The 20774-nt window shown below is 35.6% G+C and overlaps 2 protein-coding genes across 2 annotated transcripts; both read right to left on the reverse strand.

Annotated features, from left to right (window-relative positions):
- Positions 1–6102: 6102 nt before the first annotated feature.
- Positions 6103–12147, reverse strand: LOC116138461 (G-type lectin S-receptor-like serine/threonine-protein kinase At4g27290). Its single transcript, XM_031424175.1, is given in 8 exon segments — positions 6103–6212; positions 6214–6420; positions 6510–6660; positions 6730–6967; positions 7084–7294; positions 7386–7537; positions 8009–9334; positions 11838–12147. Coding segments are annotated over 8 exon segments (2694 nt in total). The 3' UTR covers positions 6103–6113.
- Positions 12148–16569: 4422 nt separating this feature from the next.
- On the reverse strand, positions 16570–19995 carry LOC116138462 (G-type lectin S-receptor-like serine/threonine-protein kinase At4g27290). The gene is made up of 7 exons (XM_031424176.1): positions 18774–19995; positions 18469–18585; positions 18074–18225; positions 17767–17977; positions 17408–17645; positions 17188–17338; positions 16570–17100 (listed from the first exon to the last, which is right to left on the reverse strand). Exons 1-7 carry the CDS (start codon positions 19993–19995, stop codon positions 16795–16797), a joined length of 2397 nt encoding a protein of 798 aa, XP_031280036.1. The 3' UTR covers positions 16570–16794.
- Between the last annotated feature and the right edge of the window lie 779 nt (positions 19996–20774).

Below are 20774 nucleotides of genomic sequence, written 5' to 3' on the forward strand. Positions count from 1 at the left end.
GATGATGATATCTGCTCTACAATATGTATATTTTATTAGTATGAAATTCTGAGGAACCTGAGGAATTATTTTATTTAAAGAGAAAACAACTGGATGGTTCAAACAACATGCGTGTAAGTCCAAGAACGATTAAAATAAGAAATCGAGAAAAGAATTACTCCGGCTCTCCTTGGAAACAACATCAGTCTTGAAGCAGCATCTTCCTCACTGCTTGGGGGTAAGATTCTAGCAATGCTACTTCAAGGGTAGTTTTAGAAGTTGACTAGTCTATAAGACTATAGCTATTAAGTAGCATTTTCCGTTTTGGTTTTCTGTAGCTTTCTTACTCAATTCCACTGCTTTTTCTTTCTCCTTTCTAGTAAAATAATACTTTAGCAATAAAGATAGACCAATAAATTATTTTCATTAACTTTCTCTCATAAACTCGACGTTTCAATTCTCAATTGATCAGTTGTGACCTACTACAAACTGTCACGTTTCGTTTGTGAAAGAAAGTTAATAAGAAAGGTTTGTGAGCGTAGTATTATCCAATACTTTAGATACCTGTTGACATCAGTAGTTCTTCATTGGTTCTAACGTTGATGATTGGTAGGCTTTGTTCAATACTCAGTAATCGCAAGGAAAAGAGAAGGAATATCATTTACCTGTCCAAGAAATTGGAATCATTGATTAAACAATTAAGTCATATCAGAGTAGGTGAATATTACCTCTTATATTATATATTTTTTCCAGGAAAGTGACAACTGGCAGGATCTCATGAGTAATTGCAGAGAATTTTCTAGTATATGAAGTGATGTTCCATTTCCTAAATATGTGTAAGTTCCTCATGCCTTTTCAGATTCTTTTGTTGCATCATGGCTTACCTCTTTCTTAACTCATGCTGACTTTGACTCTATTTGACTACTTGTCATTTCTTTTCTTTAACCAACTGATATATTATAAATGTATATGCATCTTTGACAATTCATAGAAATCGGGGATTGTAGCAAAATTTGATTTTTCACAGAATGAAGATTTCTGTCAAACGATTAATATCTTGACCATATTGAAAGGCTTATTACAGAAGAATTTTTAGAAGTCTATAAATCACAAAATTAAAGCATACATGAACACCTACCAATCTTGATGTATTGATGAACCACTGACTAAAGACTTTTATCTCATTGAAAAGAAGGCATGTTGACTTGTTGCTTTTAGTAGAAAAAGCATTCCTTCCTGTTTCATGGCCTTATTCGGAATTCTATGAGTTTACATAATGTGATAAAATATTCAACTGTAGTTTGTTCAATAATATAATAAAATAATATTACGCCCTATATACATTTTCACTACCTTACATTTATACATTTACCCCTAACTCCATACACATAACTTCTATCACTCTCCCTCAAGCTGGAGCATATATATCTATCATGCACAGCTTGTTACAAATATAAGTTACCCTTTTTCCAATTAGAGATTTAGTAAAGAAATCAGCTAGTTTCCCATTCTAACATGCTTAGTGGAAATTAATTTATGTTCAAGTTTCTTTTGCACAAAATGACAATCGACTTCTATATGCTTTGTCCGCTCATTAAAAACTAGATTCTTGGTTATATGTATGGCTGCTTGGTTATCACACCACAAGTCCATAATCCTTGGATCACCAATTCCAACTTCTCCAAGGAGATATCTTGTCCATATAAGCTCACAAGTTACTTGTGTCATAGCTCCGTACTCAGATCCTACACTTGATCTAACTACAACAGGTTGTTTCTTACTTTTCCAAGAAATAAGATTCCCTCCAACAAAAACACAAAATCTAGTTATAGAACGTCTGTCTATAGATGATCCTACCCAATCTGCATCTAAAAATCCTTCTATTTTACTGTGGTCATGATTACTATAAATGATCCCACGTCCAGGAGCCCCTCCAGATATTTCAAAATATGAAAAACCGCATCCAATGAGGTGTCCTAGAAGATGATATAAACTAATTTACCATACTCACTGAGAAAGTAATATCTGGACGAGTTACTATAAGATAATTCAACTTTCCAACTATTCGACTGTATCACTCTAGATCATCAAACACCTCTCCATCTTCAGTATTGAATTTTACATTAGGAACCATAGGAGTATCACAAGGCTTGGCTCTAGTTAGACCTGTTTCAGTCAACAAATCTAACACATTCTTGCATTAAGACAAAACAATCCCTCTCCTACTTCGAGAAACGTCAACTCCCACAAAATACTTTAAAGAGTCCAAGTCTTTCGTGTGAAATTTGGAAGCCAAAAAGATTTTCAAGCTATGAATACCAACACTATCACTACCAGTGATCACAATGACATCAACATAAACAACAAGGAAGAGAATACTAGAACTAGATTGCCTATAGAAGACAAAATGATCATAAGCACTTCTATGCGAACCAAATTCAATCACTACATTACTAAATCTTCCAAACCAAGCATGTGGAGATTGTTTCAAACCATATAAAGATTTCCTTAGTTTGTATACCTTTCCAAACTTCCCGTGAGCAACAAACCCTGGTGGTTGCTCCATGTAAACCTCCTCGAGAAGATCACCTTGAAGAAAGGCACTCTTGACATCAAGTTGGTGAGAGGGCCGACCGTAGGAAGCTGCAAGAGAATTAAGTAACTGAACAGAGGCCATCTTAACAAGAAGAGAAAATGTCTTCGAATAATCAATACCATATGTCTGATCATAACCTTTAACAACCTATCGAGCTTTCAACTAGGCCACAGACCCATCAAGATTAACCTTCACCGTGAAAACCCACTTATGCCCAATGACCTTTTTGTCACCAGGTAAATCAACGAGATTCCATGTACTGTTATGCTCAAGAGCTAACATCTCTTCTTCCATAGCCCTTCGCCATCCATCATGAGCAACTACTTCAGAGATTGAGCAGGGAACAGACACGAAATCTAAAGAGGCAACGAATGACTTGGAAGATAGAGCCAATGAGTTATAAAAAACAAAAGAGGAAATCGAATAAGTACAAAAGCGCTTACCTTTACATAGAGCAATGGGAAGATCTAGGTCAGAAGGAGGAGGATCCGAATCCAAGGGTGAGGCAGGCAGTAGGGGCAATGTCTCAAGTGTCTCAGATGTCGATACTGGTGCTAGTGCTGGTGCCACTTGCTGTGGTGGAGGGCGGCGAGAGTATATCTAAGTGACAAGAGGATGAGGCAGATGTTGAAAACTATAGTGAGTAATGGTATAAATAAGAAAATCATCAGTGACTAAAGAAGAAGATGGAATGGAATCGTCAACATACAAAGTAATTTAAAAAAATGAAACATCAACCAAGACAATATTCTTACCCAAAGTAGGAGAAAAACAACAATAGTCCTTTTTATACCGTGGGTAACCCAAGAATATACACTTGAGGGATCTAGGGTCTAATTTGGAATGATGAGGGCGAACGTCTTGAACAAAGCATGTACACCCAAAAATTTTGGGAGCGAGAGGGAACAAAGGTTGAGAAGGAAAAAGAATGGAGTAGGGTATTTAGCTAGATAGAATAGATGAAGACATATGATTAATTAAGTAACAGGTTGTAGAAATGGCATCTGTCCAAAACTCTTTAGAGAGTTTCATATGAAAGAGAAGTATACGAGCGACCTCTAAGAAATGACAATTTTTTCGTTCAGCAACTCCATTTTGCTAAGGTGTATACACACAAGACGACTGATGAATAATACTCCTATTGGACAAAAAAGAAGAGAGAGAAGCAGAAAAATATTCTTTGACATTATCACTCCGTAAAATTTTGATAGATGAAGCAAATTGGTTTTGCATCTCAACATAAAAGTCTCAGCATAAAAGACACAAAATATAGAGAATAATTCATAACAATTTTTCATAAAATATAGCCATGTATTCACAAAAGTAACAAAATGTTTATAACCAGATTTAGATAAAACAGGACAACGACCCCAAATGTTAGAATGTATAACATCAAAAGGAGCAATAGCTCGTTTATTTTTTCTACCATAAACCTGGTACATAAAATAGAGCGGAAACATCCTAGTTTTTAACTACACTCAATCCAGTACCTAGAGTGGAAACAATTCCAGTTTCTAAGACACCCTCCCCATGGTGTTTAATAACCTTACATAAAATACCCTGTGTTCTTACATTCTTTCATAATCTTGAATTGGTTCTCACCCTTATATTTATAGGTAGTATATGAGATATTCTATTTCTAATAGGATTTATATTTCAATTCCTAATAGGACTCCTAAAATTTATTCCTATTTACAATTGTATTCTTTATTAAATAGTTTTCCTAAAGATCCCAATAATCTCTACCTTGGCGAGTTTTCCATCATAGCCATGAACGTGAGAGTTTTCCATCACAACAATGAATATAATGAAGATAACGTCCACCATCACGGCATCCAGGTCACAGAGTCCATGTCAAATTCTGCTACCATCCAGGTCGCACAGTAACCATGTCAAATTTTGCCACCAAGATTTGAGAACCACTCCACCTACAACTTAAACTTGTTGTAGTCCGTCTTTTATATGCATCCACCATCTCGAAAGAAATCATCTCCTAGGTTGCAACTTGGAGCTCTGATACCATTTTGACCTACAACATGAGCATATTTATGGTTGCTCGACATAGTTGGAGGCTTTCCATCTAACTTTCAACAATTCCTTTTGACATGACCTTCAACACCATAATGGAAGCAAGTATGAGGACCATTACCATTACCATTACCACGAGTAACTCGATATCCCGACTAGCATCTTTATTCCCTCTACCACTATTAGACTTCATGCTAGCAAGAGCCGCATGATCTGGAGAGTCTCCCTAGCTTTAGATGCTCCTCTATCCTCCTTTTTACTAACCCCAAGAAAAGGAGCATAAACCTTCGTTAGAGAAGGAAGTTTGTAACTTGTAAGGAGTTAGTGTCTGAACTATCTCATATTCTGGTTTCAGCCCACCAGAAAACACTGCACCATCACTTGCTCTTTTTATTCTTTCATTTGCACAACATCTGCAATCAGAGGGAATATAGCTTTTTTTTCCTGAAAGGCTTGCTTCACCTCTGTTTAGTATTCAAGTAATGTCTTCTCTGGCATATTTGCTCAATAAATCCGCAATAATAGCTTATGAACATGAGACAAGTCCTGTTTACTAGCATACTCTAGATACTCCCATAACTCTTTAACTGTATCACAATGATTAGTAACATCATCCATTGTGGAAGCTAGATTATTCTAGATCTAATTAAACAATTTATCATTCTTCATGAGCAATTTCTTCTGAATTCTCCTAACAGTCTCTAATCTCTTATCACTATCCTCTGGTTGCTTATCACTCTCTGTTTGTGGAAGTGAATGCATAGGTGGATCCTTTGTCAAATGATCCCCCATGTCAATGCTTGAAACATATCTCCTATTAGTTCGTCTCCATTGAACATAATTATGTTTTCCCAGTAACTTCCTATCAGTAATCTTTACAGATGAGGGAACTGAAATTTCAATCATCATCTGTTTACCTTCCACTGCCATAGCTTAATCAAACCAACAATGAATTCTCTACTAAGCTTACAGACAAAATCACTTTCAATCACCAATATCCAGCAAACCCAAATCACCAATTCACAAAAATTCACAACTCAAATCCAACACTACAACCAGAACAGTCATAAAATAAACATAGAAAAAAGAAACACAATAACTGAAAACTACAGAGTAATAGAATCTGATCACCAACTAGAAACCACGACTAGAAAACAGGATACACGACAGACTTAGTCATCGGAAAAAGTAACAACCGCGAACAGTGTCACGTGAACAATGCAATTGGCCACCAAAACAAAACCCTAAGACCGGTGCTTTAATTCCATGTGATAAAATATTCTATTGTAGTTTATTCAATCATATAATAAAATAATATTACACCCTATATATATTTTCACTACGTTACATTTACACATATACCCTTAACTCTATACACATAACTTCTATCACATGATAAGCCAAAAAATTATTCCTACAATTGTTAAAAGACCAGTCTACACTTAAAATTAACACATTGTGGAAAGACCATAAAGTTTATAAGATGAAGGAAAAAGTATCTGCATGAATTCTATCTGCCTTCCTCTATGGTTACGCTCAAAGCATTTCCTGTCAGAGACTTATCTTTACTTGATGATGGATCTGTGCTGAAACCTCTTTCTGTGAAAAAAACCAGGCTTTCTAGGCTGAGGAAACACCACCTCTTCATTTGCTAACATGAAAACTACAGAGGACATTTCTGGCCTGTTTTCTGGAAACTTTTGAGCACATAATAAACCCACTTGAATACATCTTCGAACTTGAGATTCGATGAAGAAACCTTCTAGATGCCTATCCATTAGTTCTAGGGCCCTTCCATCATTCCACAGCAGCCAGGCCTGAAAATATCTCAGCACATACTTTATGTATTCACAAAAATGGATATTGTGTGGAAAAAAAAAAGCATTATATGAATTTTTCTACTTACATGTCCAAGAAGATTATGATGGTGATCGATATGACGGAATCTCCTATTCATTCTTCCACTTATTATCTCTAACAGAAGCACACCAAAGCTAAAAACGTCAGATTTCAAAGAAAATGTGCCATCAGTGGCATATTCAGGAGACATGTAGCCACTGCATCAAAGTCTCAAACATAAGTTCTATAAAATTAGAAATATATATGATTACAGTAGTAGAACTTACTGTGTTCCGACAACTCTCTTTGTGTTCACCTCTTTTGCATCACTTTTGAAAATTCTTGCCAACCCAAAATCTGAAATTTTAGGATTCAAGTCACTGTCTAATAAAATATTACTGGTCTTGAGATCCCTGTGAACTATTTGCAGTTTAGAATCTTGATGGAGGTAGAGAAGTCCTCTTGCAATACCGATAACAATTTCAAAGCGCTTTTTCCAGGACAACAGTTTCCTTCTTTCACGATCTGCACATCATTTCCAACTTCAGTAATGGTTTTAGACCTGTTGTCTAATTTTCAATTTTGACAGTAAGATCAAACTTGTGTAACTAATATATGGGTATAGGGTCCAGATAAGCTACCAAAAATAAAGTAATCCAAACTTTTATTTGGCATATACTCGTAGATCAGTATCTTTTCATCTCCTTCAGTGCAGCTTCCAATAAGCGTAACAAGATTTCTATGTTGAAGCTTGCCAGTTATAACAACCTCGTTCTTGAATTCTTCCAGACCCTGTCCTGATTTTTTTGAAAGCCTTTTTACTGCAATTTCCTGTTCCTCTGGAAGAATTCCCTGAGCATTGACAAACGCAAGTTTATTATTTGCTGGCAAGAGGTTTAAGGCAGATTCTATTTAGTGTTTCATAACATATAACCTCTGCTACCTTGTAAACAGGACCAAATCCACCCTCGCCAATTATGTTGGCTTTAGAGAAATTGTTAGTTGCTGCAACTACCGTACCTAAATCAAATAAAGGAACTTCTGTTTCCTCCTTCCTGCTCTCCAGGCCTATTAAAGTTTGAACCTCTTCAACACCTGTTGATCATTGAACCACTGCATGAATTTCTACCTCCACCAAGATTTCTCAAGATAAAAATTACTTTAGTTCTGTTTAAGAAATTTTGAAACTAATTGAGTCTATTTATATTTTAACCAAGGTTACGAGGTCTCAAAATGAAATTTTATCCTAAAACAAGTCATCAAGATCCGATGAATTTATTACCCTTGTTCTTTGTTTTCTTCCAAGCTTTCCAGAGTACAAGTCCCAATGTAAAGCTGCCAAAAATGGTTGAGACCGACGAGATGATCTTTATTCTTTTCTTCTTATTGAAATCATTAGCTGATTTTAGAATAGACAACATGAAGAAACTTAATCAATTCATTGAAAAACAAATTCTATTTCAGAGAGAAAATTACTAAAAAAAGAATATACAAATAAAATGAAATTGGTTTTTTGGCACAGGCAGACGAAAGCCAAAACCATCAGGGAAGCCGCAGTGCTCTTACATTTTCCTTGTTCAACTGTAAGTAAAATAACACTCTTACCAAGTTCTGATGCCGGAACTCGTATAAAGATATCCTGTCCTGCAGTTAATGGGTTAGAGCATTGTTTCATATCAATCAAGTCACTAAACCACATCAAGCAGCCGCTACTTCCTCCAACCTCATCTAAGTTTGCATAAGCCCTACAGGAACAGTTCTTCAAGCACTCTACATGGCATTCCTCAATATTCATACTTTGGTTGAACCAATTAACATCAGGCAATTTCATTCGTTTAAGCATTTGAAATCCTTCTCCATTTCGACAATCTGATTCTGTTGGCGATTTCTTTACACATTTCCTAGTCTCAGGTGTGTCCCATTCATCTTGTGATTTTGATTCAAACCCCTTCAAACAGACACAATTAGGTGTCTTGCTAGTTCTGCAGTAAGCACTAGCACCACACTCTGCATAATTATCACAAATGTCAAACGGCCAAGAGAACATAATTCTCCATCCCCTAATCCTCTCATTCCATACACGACGCTGCACCTGACCTGATGGATTCACTAATATTTGTGTGATAACTGTGTCGTAAAAAGGCTCATACGCATAGTACAACTCATCTCCTGTGTGTACAAACCTTGGTTTGAAGACCTTGTTGTGCATCATGGGAACGCCACCAAAGGTGAGACCATCCCATGGTCCACTGCGGACCACTTTTCTTGATGGTGCAGCAGTAATGAATAATTGAGGCACCACATTAATGTCGAGTCTGAAAGTAAAGTCTCCAGGGTATGGATCATCTGCACTTTTCCATGGGGTCAATTGTCGCTCAAAAAGAGGTTTTAAGTTCCAACCCAACTTCATGCCTGGTAACAATGTGTCTGATGGGTAATCAAAACTCTGCCACATATAACTTTCAGAACTCATGTCATGACTGTCCCTTAGAACAAGATTTCCAGAATCTAGGAGTTGTACCACTGGATTTTCTGGCACCCTGGATGAGTTGGAAGACAAGATAATGCTCTTATTTTGGTTGATAAGTACAAGAATTCCATTGTCGTCAATGGTTAAAGCTCCTTGACGATCTGGAATCGGATCTTTTCTGTTTGCAACCTACACAACTGTTTTAGGACTAATCTTGTACCAGATCCCCACGTACCTGCTGTTTGAGTTTCCTGGAGAAAAGAAGCCTAGCTCGAAGCTTTGGGATGAGGAAATTAATGTCTCCCCATCTCTGATAATTTGTGTTGGAGTTATCATATCAGCTGCAAATGACAACTCTGTGTTCAATAACAAGATCAAAGAGCAAAAGATGGTGAAGAACGGAAGGTACTCCATTCTTATTCCTGACAAAAAAAAGAACAAAATTGCCAGTTGCCTCCATGTTGAAAAATTTTAACCTTTTAATCAACCCCTTTTGATAAGTTTTCCCATAGTTGACTATATGGACAAGTATTTTTCTTACACGTAGTCTTCATTGAGAACTCAATAGTTAGAAGGAAAATGAAAGGAATATTATTAAGAGTCAGAAAATCTCAGTATCATATTTTTAATTAAAGTTTATTACACATAGGAGTAAATAACTATGAAAGAAACCAATGGCAACAAAGTAGAGTTGCACCAAGACATGGTAGGATTCAACTGAGTGGATTCAGTCCTTGCTGGAAAATGTTAGAAGTTGGTTATGGGCCTCCTTAAGCATCCCCAGCTATACGTTTAAGTCTTTACTGGGGTCAGAAAGAGCTTATATAATTTTAAAGGATTTTAAAGGACATAAGAAACCAATTTTGTCAAGGATTTTAGACTTTCATTGTCACTTGTCTGGGGGCCATGTACAAAATACAGTTATTATTGGCAAATTTTCAGCATCAGATTTGTCACCATCCCGTGAAGATTCTGAAACACGGTAGTCTTCCAATTCCCATCTGGGGACCCAAAATCATACTCGCTATAAAGTCAATGACTCAAGTCTTCTGAATGTTGGAAGTATTATAAAATTCATGCTTTTTAGGGTTTAAGTCTTTACTGGGGTCAGAAAGAGCTTATAATTTTAAATCCATAAAGTCAATGACTCAAGTCTTCTGAATGTTGCAAGTCTTATAAAATTCATGCTTTAAGGGTCTCTGCAACCGTCCTCGATTCAGGTAATCCAAGGTGGATTGTATCAATTATACGTATAGAAATGAGACATTTCTCTGTGACCCCTGGAATTTTTATATACACAAACAATTTGTGGAGCAATACTTGAATGACTCAAAATTGTGCAAACTCATGACAATCATCTTCTTTTGGAAACTTATAATTTGGAATTTAAGGTCTACAGTGTCAAAAATTAGTGGAACTTAACGTACAAGTCAAATAGCTATCACGTGAGGTTGTTCATAGAAACAAGTGGCTTGGGTTGTTTTGTTTTTATTTAGATAGGATTTTAGGAGTGGTGATGTGAGTGATCGGAGAGATTTGTGGAAAGTGGCTTAGTGGAACAGTTCCTTAAATAGCTGATGTGATTGAGATGAAATTCGCATTATTCTCACAAAGATTTTTTATTGTATTTTCTCATTTAAGTAAAAGCTTTTCTTTAACTTTCTCTTGGCCTTCTCTCATTTTATTCTTCTTTTTATTTTAACAGAATCTCATGTCATTCACATTTATATAATAATTTAATATAAGCCAATTCTCTGAAGCAGTATTTTCCATCTGTGAAATATCAATTTTACACCTGGGTCCTGCTTCCTATCAACAGAGTCAAAATCACGTTTCATCAAATTCTTAATCATGCAGCTCAGTTCCCATTTAACGATAACCCATTTGTGAAGATAATGTTAATAGATTTAGAGAATCAAAGAAATGGAAGAAAACTTTTCTCTGTATATTCATTATACTTGAAGTTTAACATATATAACTTTGATTCTGATGTTACTTTAACTATGGTTTACATTTACAATAGTTATATAGTTGTAAACAACTGACTTAACAATTTAACTACTATTAGGACTTAGGAGTGGACAGTTCTAGGTACCCGCCTTTTTTTTAAGGAACAGAAACGGGAACGGGAACTAGCCGGTTTCTTTGATTTGGAAATGGAACTAGAATCAGAACCGACGATTACGGTTCCAAAAAACTTGGAACCAAAACTTGTGTTTTAGGTTCTAGTGACGGAACCAAAAAGGAAATTTTTAAGATTTTGAAAAACATCAAACTTATATTGCATGAGAAATAACCAAGTGGTCATAGAATAGTCATCTACTATGGTAAGAAAGTACCTAACATTTCCCTGTGTTGGTGTTCTATATGGTCTCTAAACATCCAAATGCAAAAGTTCAAAAATATGATGAGTGTTTGTAGTTCTTAGTGTAAAAGGTATCCTAGTTTGTTTGGCTAAGGGACAAATAGGACAATGAGGTGTACCCATTCCATTTAAACCATTGTGCATCATTCTCAGAATAGAATAAGCTACATGTCCTAATTTATTATGCCAAAGTGCAGCTTTATTATTCATAGAACATGTAGAAGACTGAGGAAAAACAATGTTTCTTTTTTATTGAAGTAACAGATACATCATGAATACCACAAGATGAATTACAAACAGTTTTATTTTTACTTCCTAAGTCTGAAATTTTCGAATTTATTTTTGATAAAGGTAAAAGATAGTATAATCCTAGGCTATATATGCTTACCAATCCCCTTCACCTTGCCACTCCAAAGATCTTGAATTAGACATAAATCAGCTTAAAAGGTAATGGAATAATTACCCGATGAAGTTAATTTTGATACTGATAAAAGGTTGTATTTAAAATTTGGTAAATGGAAAATTTTTTTTAGACACATCATTTTCCAGTGTAACAGAACCTATGTGTTCAATTGGTGTTTTAGTGCCATTGGGAAGACCTACAAGTGTTCTCATGGATGAATTAACAGCAATTGGAGATTCCAGATTATGAAAGTCATAAGTCATATGATCATTGGCCCCTGAGTCTAATATCCAATTATCACGATCAATACTGAAGTATAAAGATGCGAGTTTACCTGCCAAATTTGCTGATAGAGCTGTGATATTTTCTTTACCCAGTAATTGCAACAATTGGCTATATTGTTCTACTGACAATACATTTTCCGAACTGGTTGCACTCTTCATACTCTTTGATGATGATTCTGACATTTGTGATTGCTGTGATTGCACCTGATTAGATTTAGAGAATCAAAGAAATGGAAGAAAACTTTTCTCTGTATATTCAATATACTTGAAGTTTTTGACATATACAACTTTTATCCTGATGTTACTTTAACTATGGTTTACTTTAATTATGGTTTACATTTACCATAGTTATGCAGCTGTAAACAACTGACTTAACAACTTAAATACTACAATATACAATAGAGAAATGTTAAATGTACAAAGACTCTATACAAAGTGATGTGGTAACTGTCATACCATCAGTTTTACATCAATTTTTTTTTTTTTTTTACAAACTGGTGGTGTGGCAACTGTCACTTCACTTTGTTAAGAGTCTTTGTACATCTAGTATTTCCCAATAAATATTTCCCTAACACAAAAATGTGATTCGAAAAGATATTCCCAGTTTGTATAAACAGAAAGATAGTAGAAATCCTCCTAAGGACTCTTCTTACAAGTTGCAGAGACATGGTTAGTCTCTCATCATGCTTTACAAGTACAGCTAAGACGCTCATTAACGATTTCAAATTGCCCATCGGCTAGGATTCTAAACCGCTGTAGCCAAAATTTACTAGACAGGACCCATGTGACTGACTATTTTCTCAGGGATAACATGGTGTTTGCAAACATTGACCATGAAAATATTGAGCAACATCCATTGTTGAATAAGGATGACTAAACAGCAGCATGAAATTCTATCTGCCTTCCTGAATGGTTATACTCAATGCGTTATTCTTTATGAGATTTTTCTTTGCTTCATCTTGTATCAGAGCTGAAACCTCTTTCTGTAAAGAAACCTGGTTGTCTAGGCTCAGGTAGCACAACTTCTTCAGTTGCGAACTAGAAAACTACAGATGACATTTCTAGGCTATTTTGTGGGAACTTTTGAACACATAATAAACCCACTTTAATACATCTTTGAACTTGACATTCGATGAAAGAATCATCTAAACACCTGTTGAAGATGACCCTTTTTGGTAGAAGAAGACATGCCGTGGCAGGGAACAATGTATGCCGCGGCAGAAATGCAAAAACAGAAGACCGAAAGAATCCAGAATGCTCAATGCCGCGGCACACAAAAATGGATGCCACGGCATGACTTGTAAATTGCAGTTATTTAGTTCTTTTCAAATTCTGTTATTTTCAGTTTTAGATTGAATCAATTTGCAGTTATTTTTAATTATGTGTTTAAAATTTTCTTTACTGCTGTATGAACAATTAAGATGGTTATGTAATCTAATCCCTTTATAAACGTATAAAAAGGGAGTTAGAGTTTTATGAATTGTGGAGAATGTATCAATATGTTTCATTGAATAAAATTTGTTTCTTTCTTCACCACACAAGTTTTCATCTTTTATAGTCTAAGATTTTAATTGTTATCCCTCTCATTTCCAACAACACCTATCCATTAGTTCCAGGGCCCTTCCATCATTCCACAGCATCTAAATCAAAAGACTTTTATCTCATTGAGAAGAAAACTTTGATGGCAGAGAATTTTTAGAACCTTGACAATTCCCAAATTAAAGCATACATGACGCCTGTAAGTCTTAATGCACTGACGAGTCAATGATGTTAGGAGATCTTGTAGCAGAAAATATATATTCGAGATTAATAATATAAGAATAAAGTCACACCACAAAAAGAAACATAATATTTACGTGATTCAGTATAACCCGTATACATCCATGGATGAAAAAAATATATTATAGTTTTATGAACACGACATATAAGAGTACACAACACCATAAACTCAGTACATAAAACAGAGCAGAAACATCATAGTTTCTAACCATGCTCAACCCAGTATCTATAGTGGAAACAATCTCAATTTCTAAGACACTCTCTGCATGGTGTTTAATAACCCTTACATCAAATATCATGTGTCCTCACATTCTCTTATAACCTTGAATTGGTTCTCACCCCTATATTTATAGGTAGTATATAAGATATTTTATTTTTAATATGATTTATATTTCAATCCTAATAGGACTCCTAAAATCAATTCCTATTTACAATTATATTCTTTATTAAATAGTTTTCTCAAAGACATACAATTTCATATGGGAACAACTAAGAAAGCAAACCACAATATCTCAATACTCTCCACCTTGGCAAGTTTTCAATCACACTAATGAACATGAGAGTTTTCCATCACAACGATAAACATGATGAAGATAACGTCCAATATCACGGCATCCAAGTAACAAAGTAACCATGTCAAATTATGCTAGCATCCAGATCACACAATAACCATGCCAAATTTTGCTACCAAGATTTGAACCACTCCACATACAACTTAAACTTGTTGTAATTCGTCTCTTATATGCATCTACTATCTCGAAAGAACTCATCACCTAGGTTGCAACTTGGAGCTTCGATACCACTTGTTAGGAGATCGCACAACAGAAAACATACANAACAATTAAGATGGTTATGTAATCTAATCCCTTTATAAACGTATAAAAAGGGAGTTAGAGTTTTATGAATTGTGGAGAATGTATCAATATGTTTCATTGAATAAAATTTGTTTCTTTCTTCACCACACAAGTTTTCATCTTTTATAGTCTAAGATTTTAATTGTTATCCATCTCATTTCCAACAACACCTACCCATTAGTTCCAGGGCCCTTCCATCATTCCACAGCATCGAAATCAAAAGACTTTTATCTCATTGAGAAGAAAACTTTGATGGCAGAGAATTTTTAGAACCTTGACAATTCCCAAATTAAAGCATACATGACGCCTGTAAGTCTTAATGCACTGACGAGTCAATGATGTTGGGAGATTGCCTAGCAGAAAATATACCTTTGAGATTAATAATATAAGAATAAAGTCACACCACAAAAAGAGACATGATATTTACGTGATTCAGTATAATCCGTATACATCCATGGATGAAAAAATCTATTATAGTTTTATGAATACGACATATAACAGTACACAACACCATAAACTTAGTACATAAAACAGAACAGAAACATCCTAGTTTCTAACCATGCTCAACCGAGTATCTATAGTGGAAACAATCTCAGTTTCTAAGACACTCTCTGCATGGTGTTTAATAACCCTTACATCAAATATCATGTGTCCTCACATTCTCTTATAACCTTGAATTGGTTCTCACCTCTATATTTATAGGTAGTATATAAGATATTTTATTTTTAATATGATTTATATTTCAATCCTAATAGGACTCCTGAAATCTATTCATATTTACAATTATATTCTTTATTAAATAGTTTTTCCAAAGACATACAATTTCATATGGGAACAAATAAGAAAGCAAACCACAATATCTCAAGACTCTCCACCTTGGCAAGTTTTCAATCACACTAATGAACGTGAGAGTTTTCCATCACAACGATAAACATGATGAAGATAACGTCCAATATCACGGCATCCAAGTAACAAAGTAACCATGTCAAATTATGCTAGCATCCAGATCACACAGTAACCATGCCAAATTTTGCTACCAAGATTTGAACCACTCCACATACAACTTAAACTTGTTGTAATTCGTCTCTTATATGCATCTACCATCTCGAAAGAACTCATCACCTAGGTTGCAACTTGGAGCTTTGATACCACTTGTTAGGAGATCGTACAACAGAAAACATACATTCGAGATAAATAACATATGAATAAAATCATACCACACAAAGAGACATAATATTTATGTGGTTCGACATAACCGGTCTACATCCACGAATGAAAGAAATTCACTATAGTTTCATGAACACAATATACAAGAATACACAACACCATAAACTCGGTACATAAAACAGAGCAGAAACATCTTAGTTTCTAACCATACTCAACCCAATACCTAGAGTGGAAACTATCCCAGTTTCTAAGACACTCTCCCCATGGTGTTTAATAACACTTACATTAAATACCTTGTGTTCTCACATTCTCTCATAACTTTAAATTGGTTATCATCCCTATATTTATAGGTAGTATATGGGATATTCTATTTCTAATAGAATTCATATTTCAATTCTTAGTAGAACTCTTAAAATCTATTTATATTTATAATTGTATTGTTTAATAAATAGTTTCTTAAAGACATACAATTTTACATGAGAACAAATAGAGAAAGGAGTCATAATATTGCTAGCAACTATTGAAGATTTCCGTGTCATTAAGAAGAGGACATGTAGAAATGTCGCTTTTTGTAGGAATAGTATTCTTTCCTGTTTCATGGCCTTACTTGGAAATCTGTCATTCGACATAATCACCAAAAATATTATGGCAATTTTAAAAGGCCTGGTTAAACTAGTACTCCCGTGATCCAAATGTTTGGTGAAACCATTCATGCTAGGAGCAGAAATAGCATCTTTCGTCAAGAATCAGTAATTACCTTAGGGACCTAGGTAGTATGTCAAACTGCAATTTAATGTTCCAACCATTAAATTACTTCCACTTATTCAGAAATTAAAATACATAGATTCTTAAGCTAGTTTACGCTTAAGCATCAATTTACTGAATATGTTAATTTCTGGCTACTTTACAAACACATTAACCATTGTAGAAAGACATCAAAGTTTAGGCCATCAATGAAGGAAAAAGCATCCGCATAATAACAGCATGCCCCAATGGAAAAAAAAAAACTCGTAAACTGGGGCATGAAATTCTACCTGCCTTCCTCCATGGTTACACTCAAAGCATTTCTTGTAAGAGATCTATCTTTACTTGATGATGTATCTGTGCTGAAACCTCTTTCTGTGAAGAAACCTGGCTCTCTAGGTCGAGGAAGAATCACGTCTTCATTTGCTAACATGAAAACTACAGATGAGATTTCCGGCCTGTTTTCTGGGAATTTTTGAGCACATAATAAACCCACTTGAATACATCTTCGAACTTGAGATTCCACGAAAGAATCTTCTAAAGACTTATCCATTAGTTCAAGGGCCCTTCCATCGTTCCACAACAGCCAGGCCTGAAATATCTCAACACATGTACTTTATGTATTCACAAAAATGGATAGTGTGTGGAAAAGGAAGCATTATATGATTTTTCTGCTTACATGTCCAATAAGGTTATGATGGTGATCGAGGTGATGGAATCCTCTATTCCTTCTTCCACTTATTATCTCTAACAGAAGCACACCCAAGCTAAATACATCGGATTTCAAAGAAAATGTGCCATCAGTGATATACTCAGGAGACATGTAGCCACTGCATCAAAGTGTCATTTATAAGTACTTTAAAACTGAAAATACATGTAATTACAGTAGTAGAACTTACTGTGTTCCAACAACTCTCTTTGTGTTCACATCTTTTGCATCATTTTTGAAAATTCTTGCCAACCCAAAATCTGAAATTTTAGGATTCAGGTCATTGTCTAACAAGATATTACTGGCCTTCAGATCCCTGTGAACTATTTGCAGTTTAGAATCTTGGTGGAGGTAGAGAAGTCCTCTTGCAATCCCAATAACAATTTCAAAGCGCTTTTTCCAGGACAAGAGTTTCCTTCTTTCACGATCTGCACATCATTGCCAACTTCAGTAATTGAAATTAAACTTGTCCTAGAATTTTCTATTTTGAATGTAAAATCAAACTTGAGTAACTAATAATTAGATGGATATAGGGTTCAGAAATGCTACCGAAAATAAAACAATCCAAGCTTTTATTGGGCATATACTCATAGATCAGTATCCTTTCATCTCCTTCAGTGCAGCTTCCAATAAGAGCAACAAGATTCCTGTGTTGAAGCTTGCCAATTATAGCGACCTCGTTCTTGAATTCTTCAAGACCCTGTCCTGACTGTTTCGAAAGCCTCTTCACTGCAATTTCCTGTCCATCTGAAAGATTTCCCTGTGCATTGTCAAACAGATAAGAAAGTTTATCATTTGCTATGAAGAGTTTTAAGGCGACTTCTGGTGAGTGTTTCATAACATATGACCTTTTTACCTTGTAAACAGGACCAAATCCACCCTCACCAATCATGTTGGCTTTAGAGAAATTGTTAGTTGCAGTAGCTACCGTTGCTAAAGGAAATAAAGGTACTTCCGTGTCTTCCGTCTTGCTCTGCAGGGCGATTAAAGTTTGAACCTCTTCGTCACCTGTTCATTTTAAATAGAGTGAATGTTAGTGACCTCCACTGAGATTTCATTAGCATACAAATTAATCTGGTTCTAGTTTTCCCCTCAGAACGGTTACTAATAAATTTCAGAGGTGTATGATTTGTTTTAATATATTTTGGAAACTGATTGAGTTTCATTATATTTTAAACTAAATTTAAGATATTGCCAAATGAACTTCATGAAATCCAACAAAAAATAAGCAAGATGAGATGAATGTATTACCTTTGTTCTTTCTTTTCTTCCAAACTTTCCAGAACACAAGTCCCAATATAAGGATGCCAGAAGCAGTCGAGACCGATGCAATGATCTTTATTCTTTTCTTCTTACTCGAATCATTAACTGATTTTAGAGTAGACAACATGAAAAACTTAATAGATTTGTTGAAACTTATTCTTTTTCAGATTAATAAAATGTACAAAGAGAACAGATTGTTTTTCCTAACGTAGGTGGACCAAAGCCGCGCCATTAGGAATGCAGCAGTTCTTTTGCATTGCCTTGTTCAACTGTAAATAAAATGACACCCTTACCTAGTTCTGAAGCGGGTACTCGTATAAAGATATCCTGTCCCCAAGTGAATCGTTCTGAGCATTCTTTCATATCAATCAGGTCAGTAAACCACATCAAGCAGCCACTACTTCCTCCACCCTCATTTAAGTCTGCATAAGCCCTACACGAGCAGTTCTTCAAGCACTCTGCAGAACATTCCTTAATATTCATACTTTGGTTTGACCACATAATATCGGGCAATTTCATTCGTGCAAGCTTTTGAAACCCTTCTCCATTTCTGCAATCTGATTCTGTTGGTGATTTCTTTACACATTTCATGGTGTTTGGTGTGTCCCATTCATCTTCTGATTGGGTTTCAAACCCCTTCAAACATATACAATTAGGTGTCTTGCTAATTCTGCAGTAAGCATTAGCACCACACTGTGCATAATTATCACACATGTCATATGGCCAAGAGTACACAATACGCCATTCCCTAAACTTTTCATTCCATTCAAGACGCTGCATATGACCTGTTGGGTCCACCATTAATCTTGTGATTACTGTATTGTCAAAAGGCTCATATGCGTAATACAACTCGTCTTCTTTGTGTACCAACATTGGTTTGAAGACCTTGTTGTGCATCATGGGAATGCCACCAAACTGGAGACCATTCCATGGTCCACTACGAACCGATTTCCTAGATGGCATACCAATGACTAATTGAGGCACCCCACCAATGTCAAGTCTGAGGGTAGATTCTCCAGGGGCTGGATCATCTTCACTTTTCCATGGGGTCAATTGTCGCTCAAAACCAGTTTTTAAGTTCCATCCCAACTTCATGCCTTCTAACAATGTATCTGATGGATAATCGAAACTCTGCCACATGTAGCTTTCAGGACTCCTGTCATTACTGTCCTTGAGAACAAGGTTTCCAGAATCTAGGAGTTGTACCACTGGATTTTCAGGCTCCTTGGATGAGTTTGAAGACAAGATAATGCTCTTCTTTTGGTTGATAAGTACGAGACGTCCGTTGTTGCTGATGGTTAAAGCTCCTTGACGATCTGGAATTGGATCTTTTCTGTTTGCAACCCACACAACTATCTCAGGACTAATCTTGTACCAGATCCCCACATAACTGTAGTTTGAGTTTCCTGGAGAAAAGAAGCCTAGCTCAAAGCTTTGGGAAGAGGAAATTAATTTGTCACCATCCCTGATAAATTGTCTGGGAGTTATCATATCAGCTGCAGATGACAACTCCATGCTCAATAGCAAGATCAAAGAACAAAGGGTAGTGAAGAATGGAAGGTACTCCATTCTTCTTGCTGACAGAAAAAACAAAATAAGATAAAATTGCTGTTATGCTAAAATTAGAACTCAATCTGCCAGAACAAACATCAAACACATTCCAAAGAATCTAAATCACACACCAAAGAAGCAAGAACACACAATCAAGAACACCGAAGATTTTACCGTGGTTCACTTATTCCAAAATTGGGAATAAGCTACATCCACGTTAAGCTCCATGGACTTTTGGGGCTCACTGCACTAAGATATTAGAAGTTTATAGATTACAAGAGCAAATCAACTCCAAATCTTTACACAATCAATCCCCAAATCCTAACTGTAACCTTTAATCACAAAAGAAACCAGAACATAGATTCTCTACCATTGAAGGAAGCTCGAACTTCAACCCAAGATTTACATAAATCTAAGACTGATTACAAGAACTTTGGACTCAATTGGAAACCCTTGCAGAGCACTATGTTGATTGTAAAGAGAGAGCTGGAGAAAGATGCAAATCTAGAATTTTTGCCTCTTTTATGGCTTTGACTTTCTTGGACAAATGGTAGCCATTTGATCTCTTTAACAAGCAATGGCCAAGATTAAAACTCCCACTTCCTCAAACACCACCGTTTTGAGCTTCATTTAACAATTGCAAATTGCATTCATAGGACTAAAGAATCTGTACGGTTCGATCAGTGATTTCAGTTCTTTCTGGAAAATTCTACAGGTTGATTATGTCACCTAAACATGTTCAT

Source organism: Pistacia vera, unplaced genomic scaffold (assembly GCF_008641045.1).
Source record: "Pistacia vera cultivar Batoury unplaced genomic scaffold, PisVer_v2 Contig341, whole genome shotgun sequence".
NCBI classification, from domain to species: Eukaryota; Viridiplantae; Streptophyta; class Magnoliopsida; order Sapindales; family Anacardiaceae; genus Pistacia; species Pistacia vera.

Bases quoted from the DNA above. Each gene is read 5' to 3' on its own strand.
- LOC116138462 (XM_031424176.1), bottom strand. From the start codon at position 19,995: ATGGAGTTGTCATCTGCAGCTGATATGATAACTCCCAGACAATTTATC. The intron at 18,586-18,773 runs GTAAGGGTGTCA...CTCTAAAATCAG, and splicing joins AGTACCCGCTTCAGAACTAG to TTAATGATTCGAGTAAGAAG. The intron at 17,978-18,073 runs GTAAAAAGGTCA...GACAATGCACAG, and splicing joins GATTTGGTCCTGTTTACAAG to GGAAATCTTTCAGATGGACA.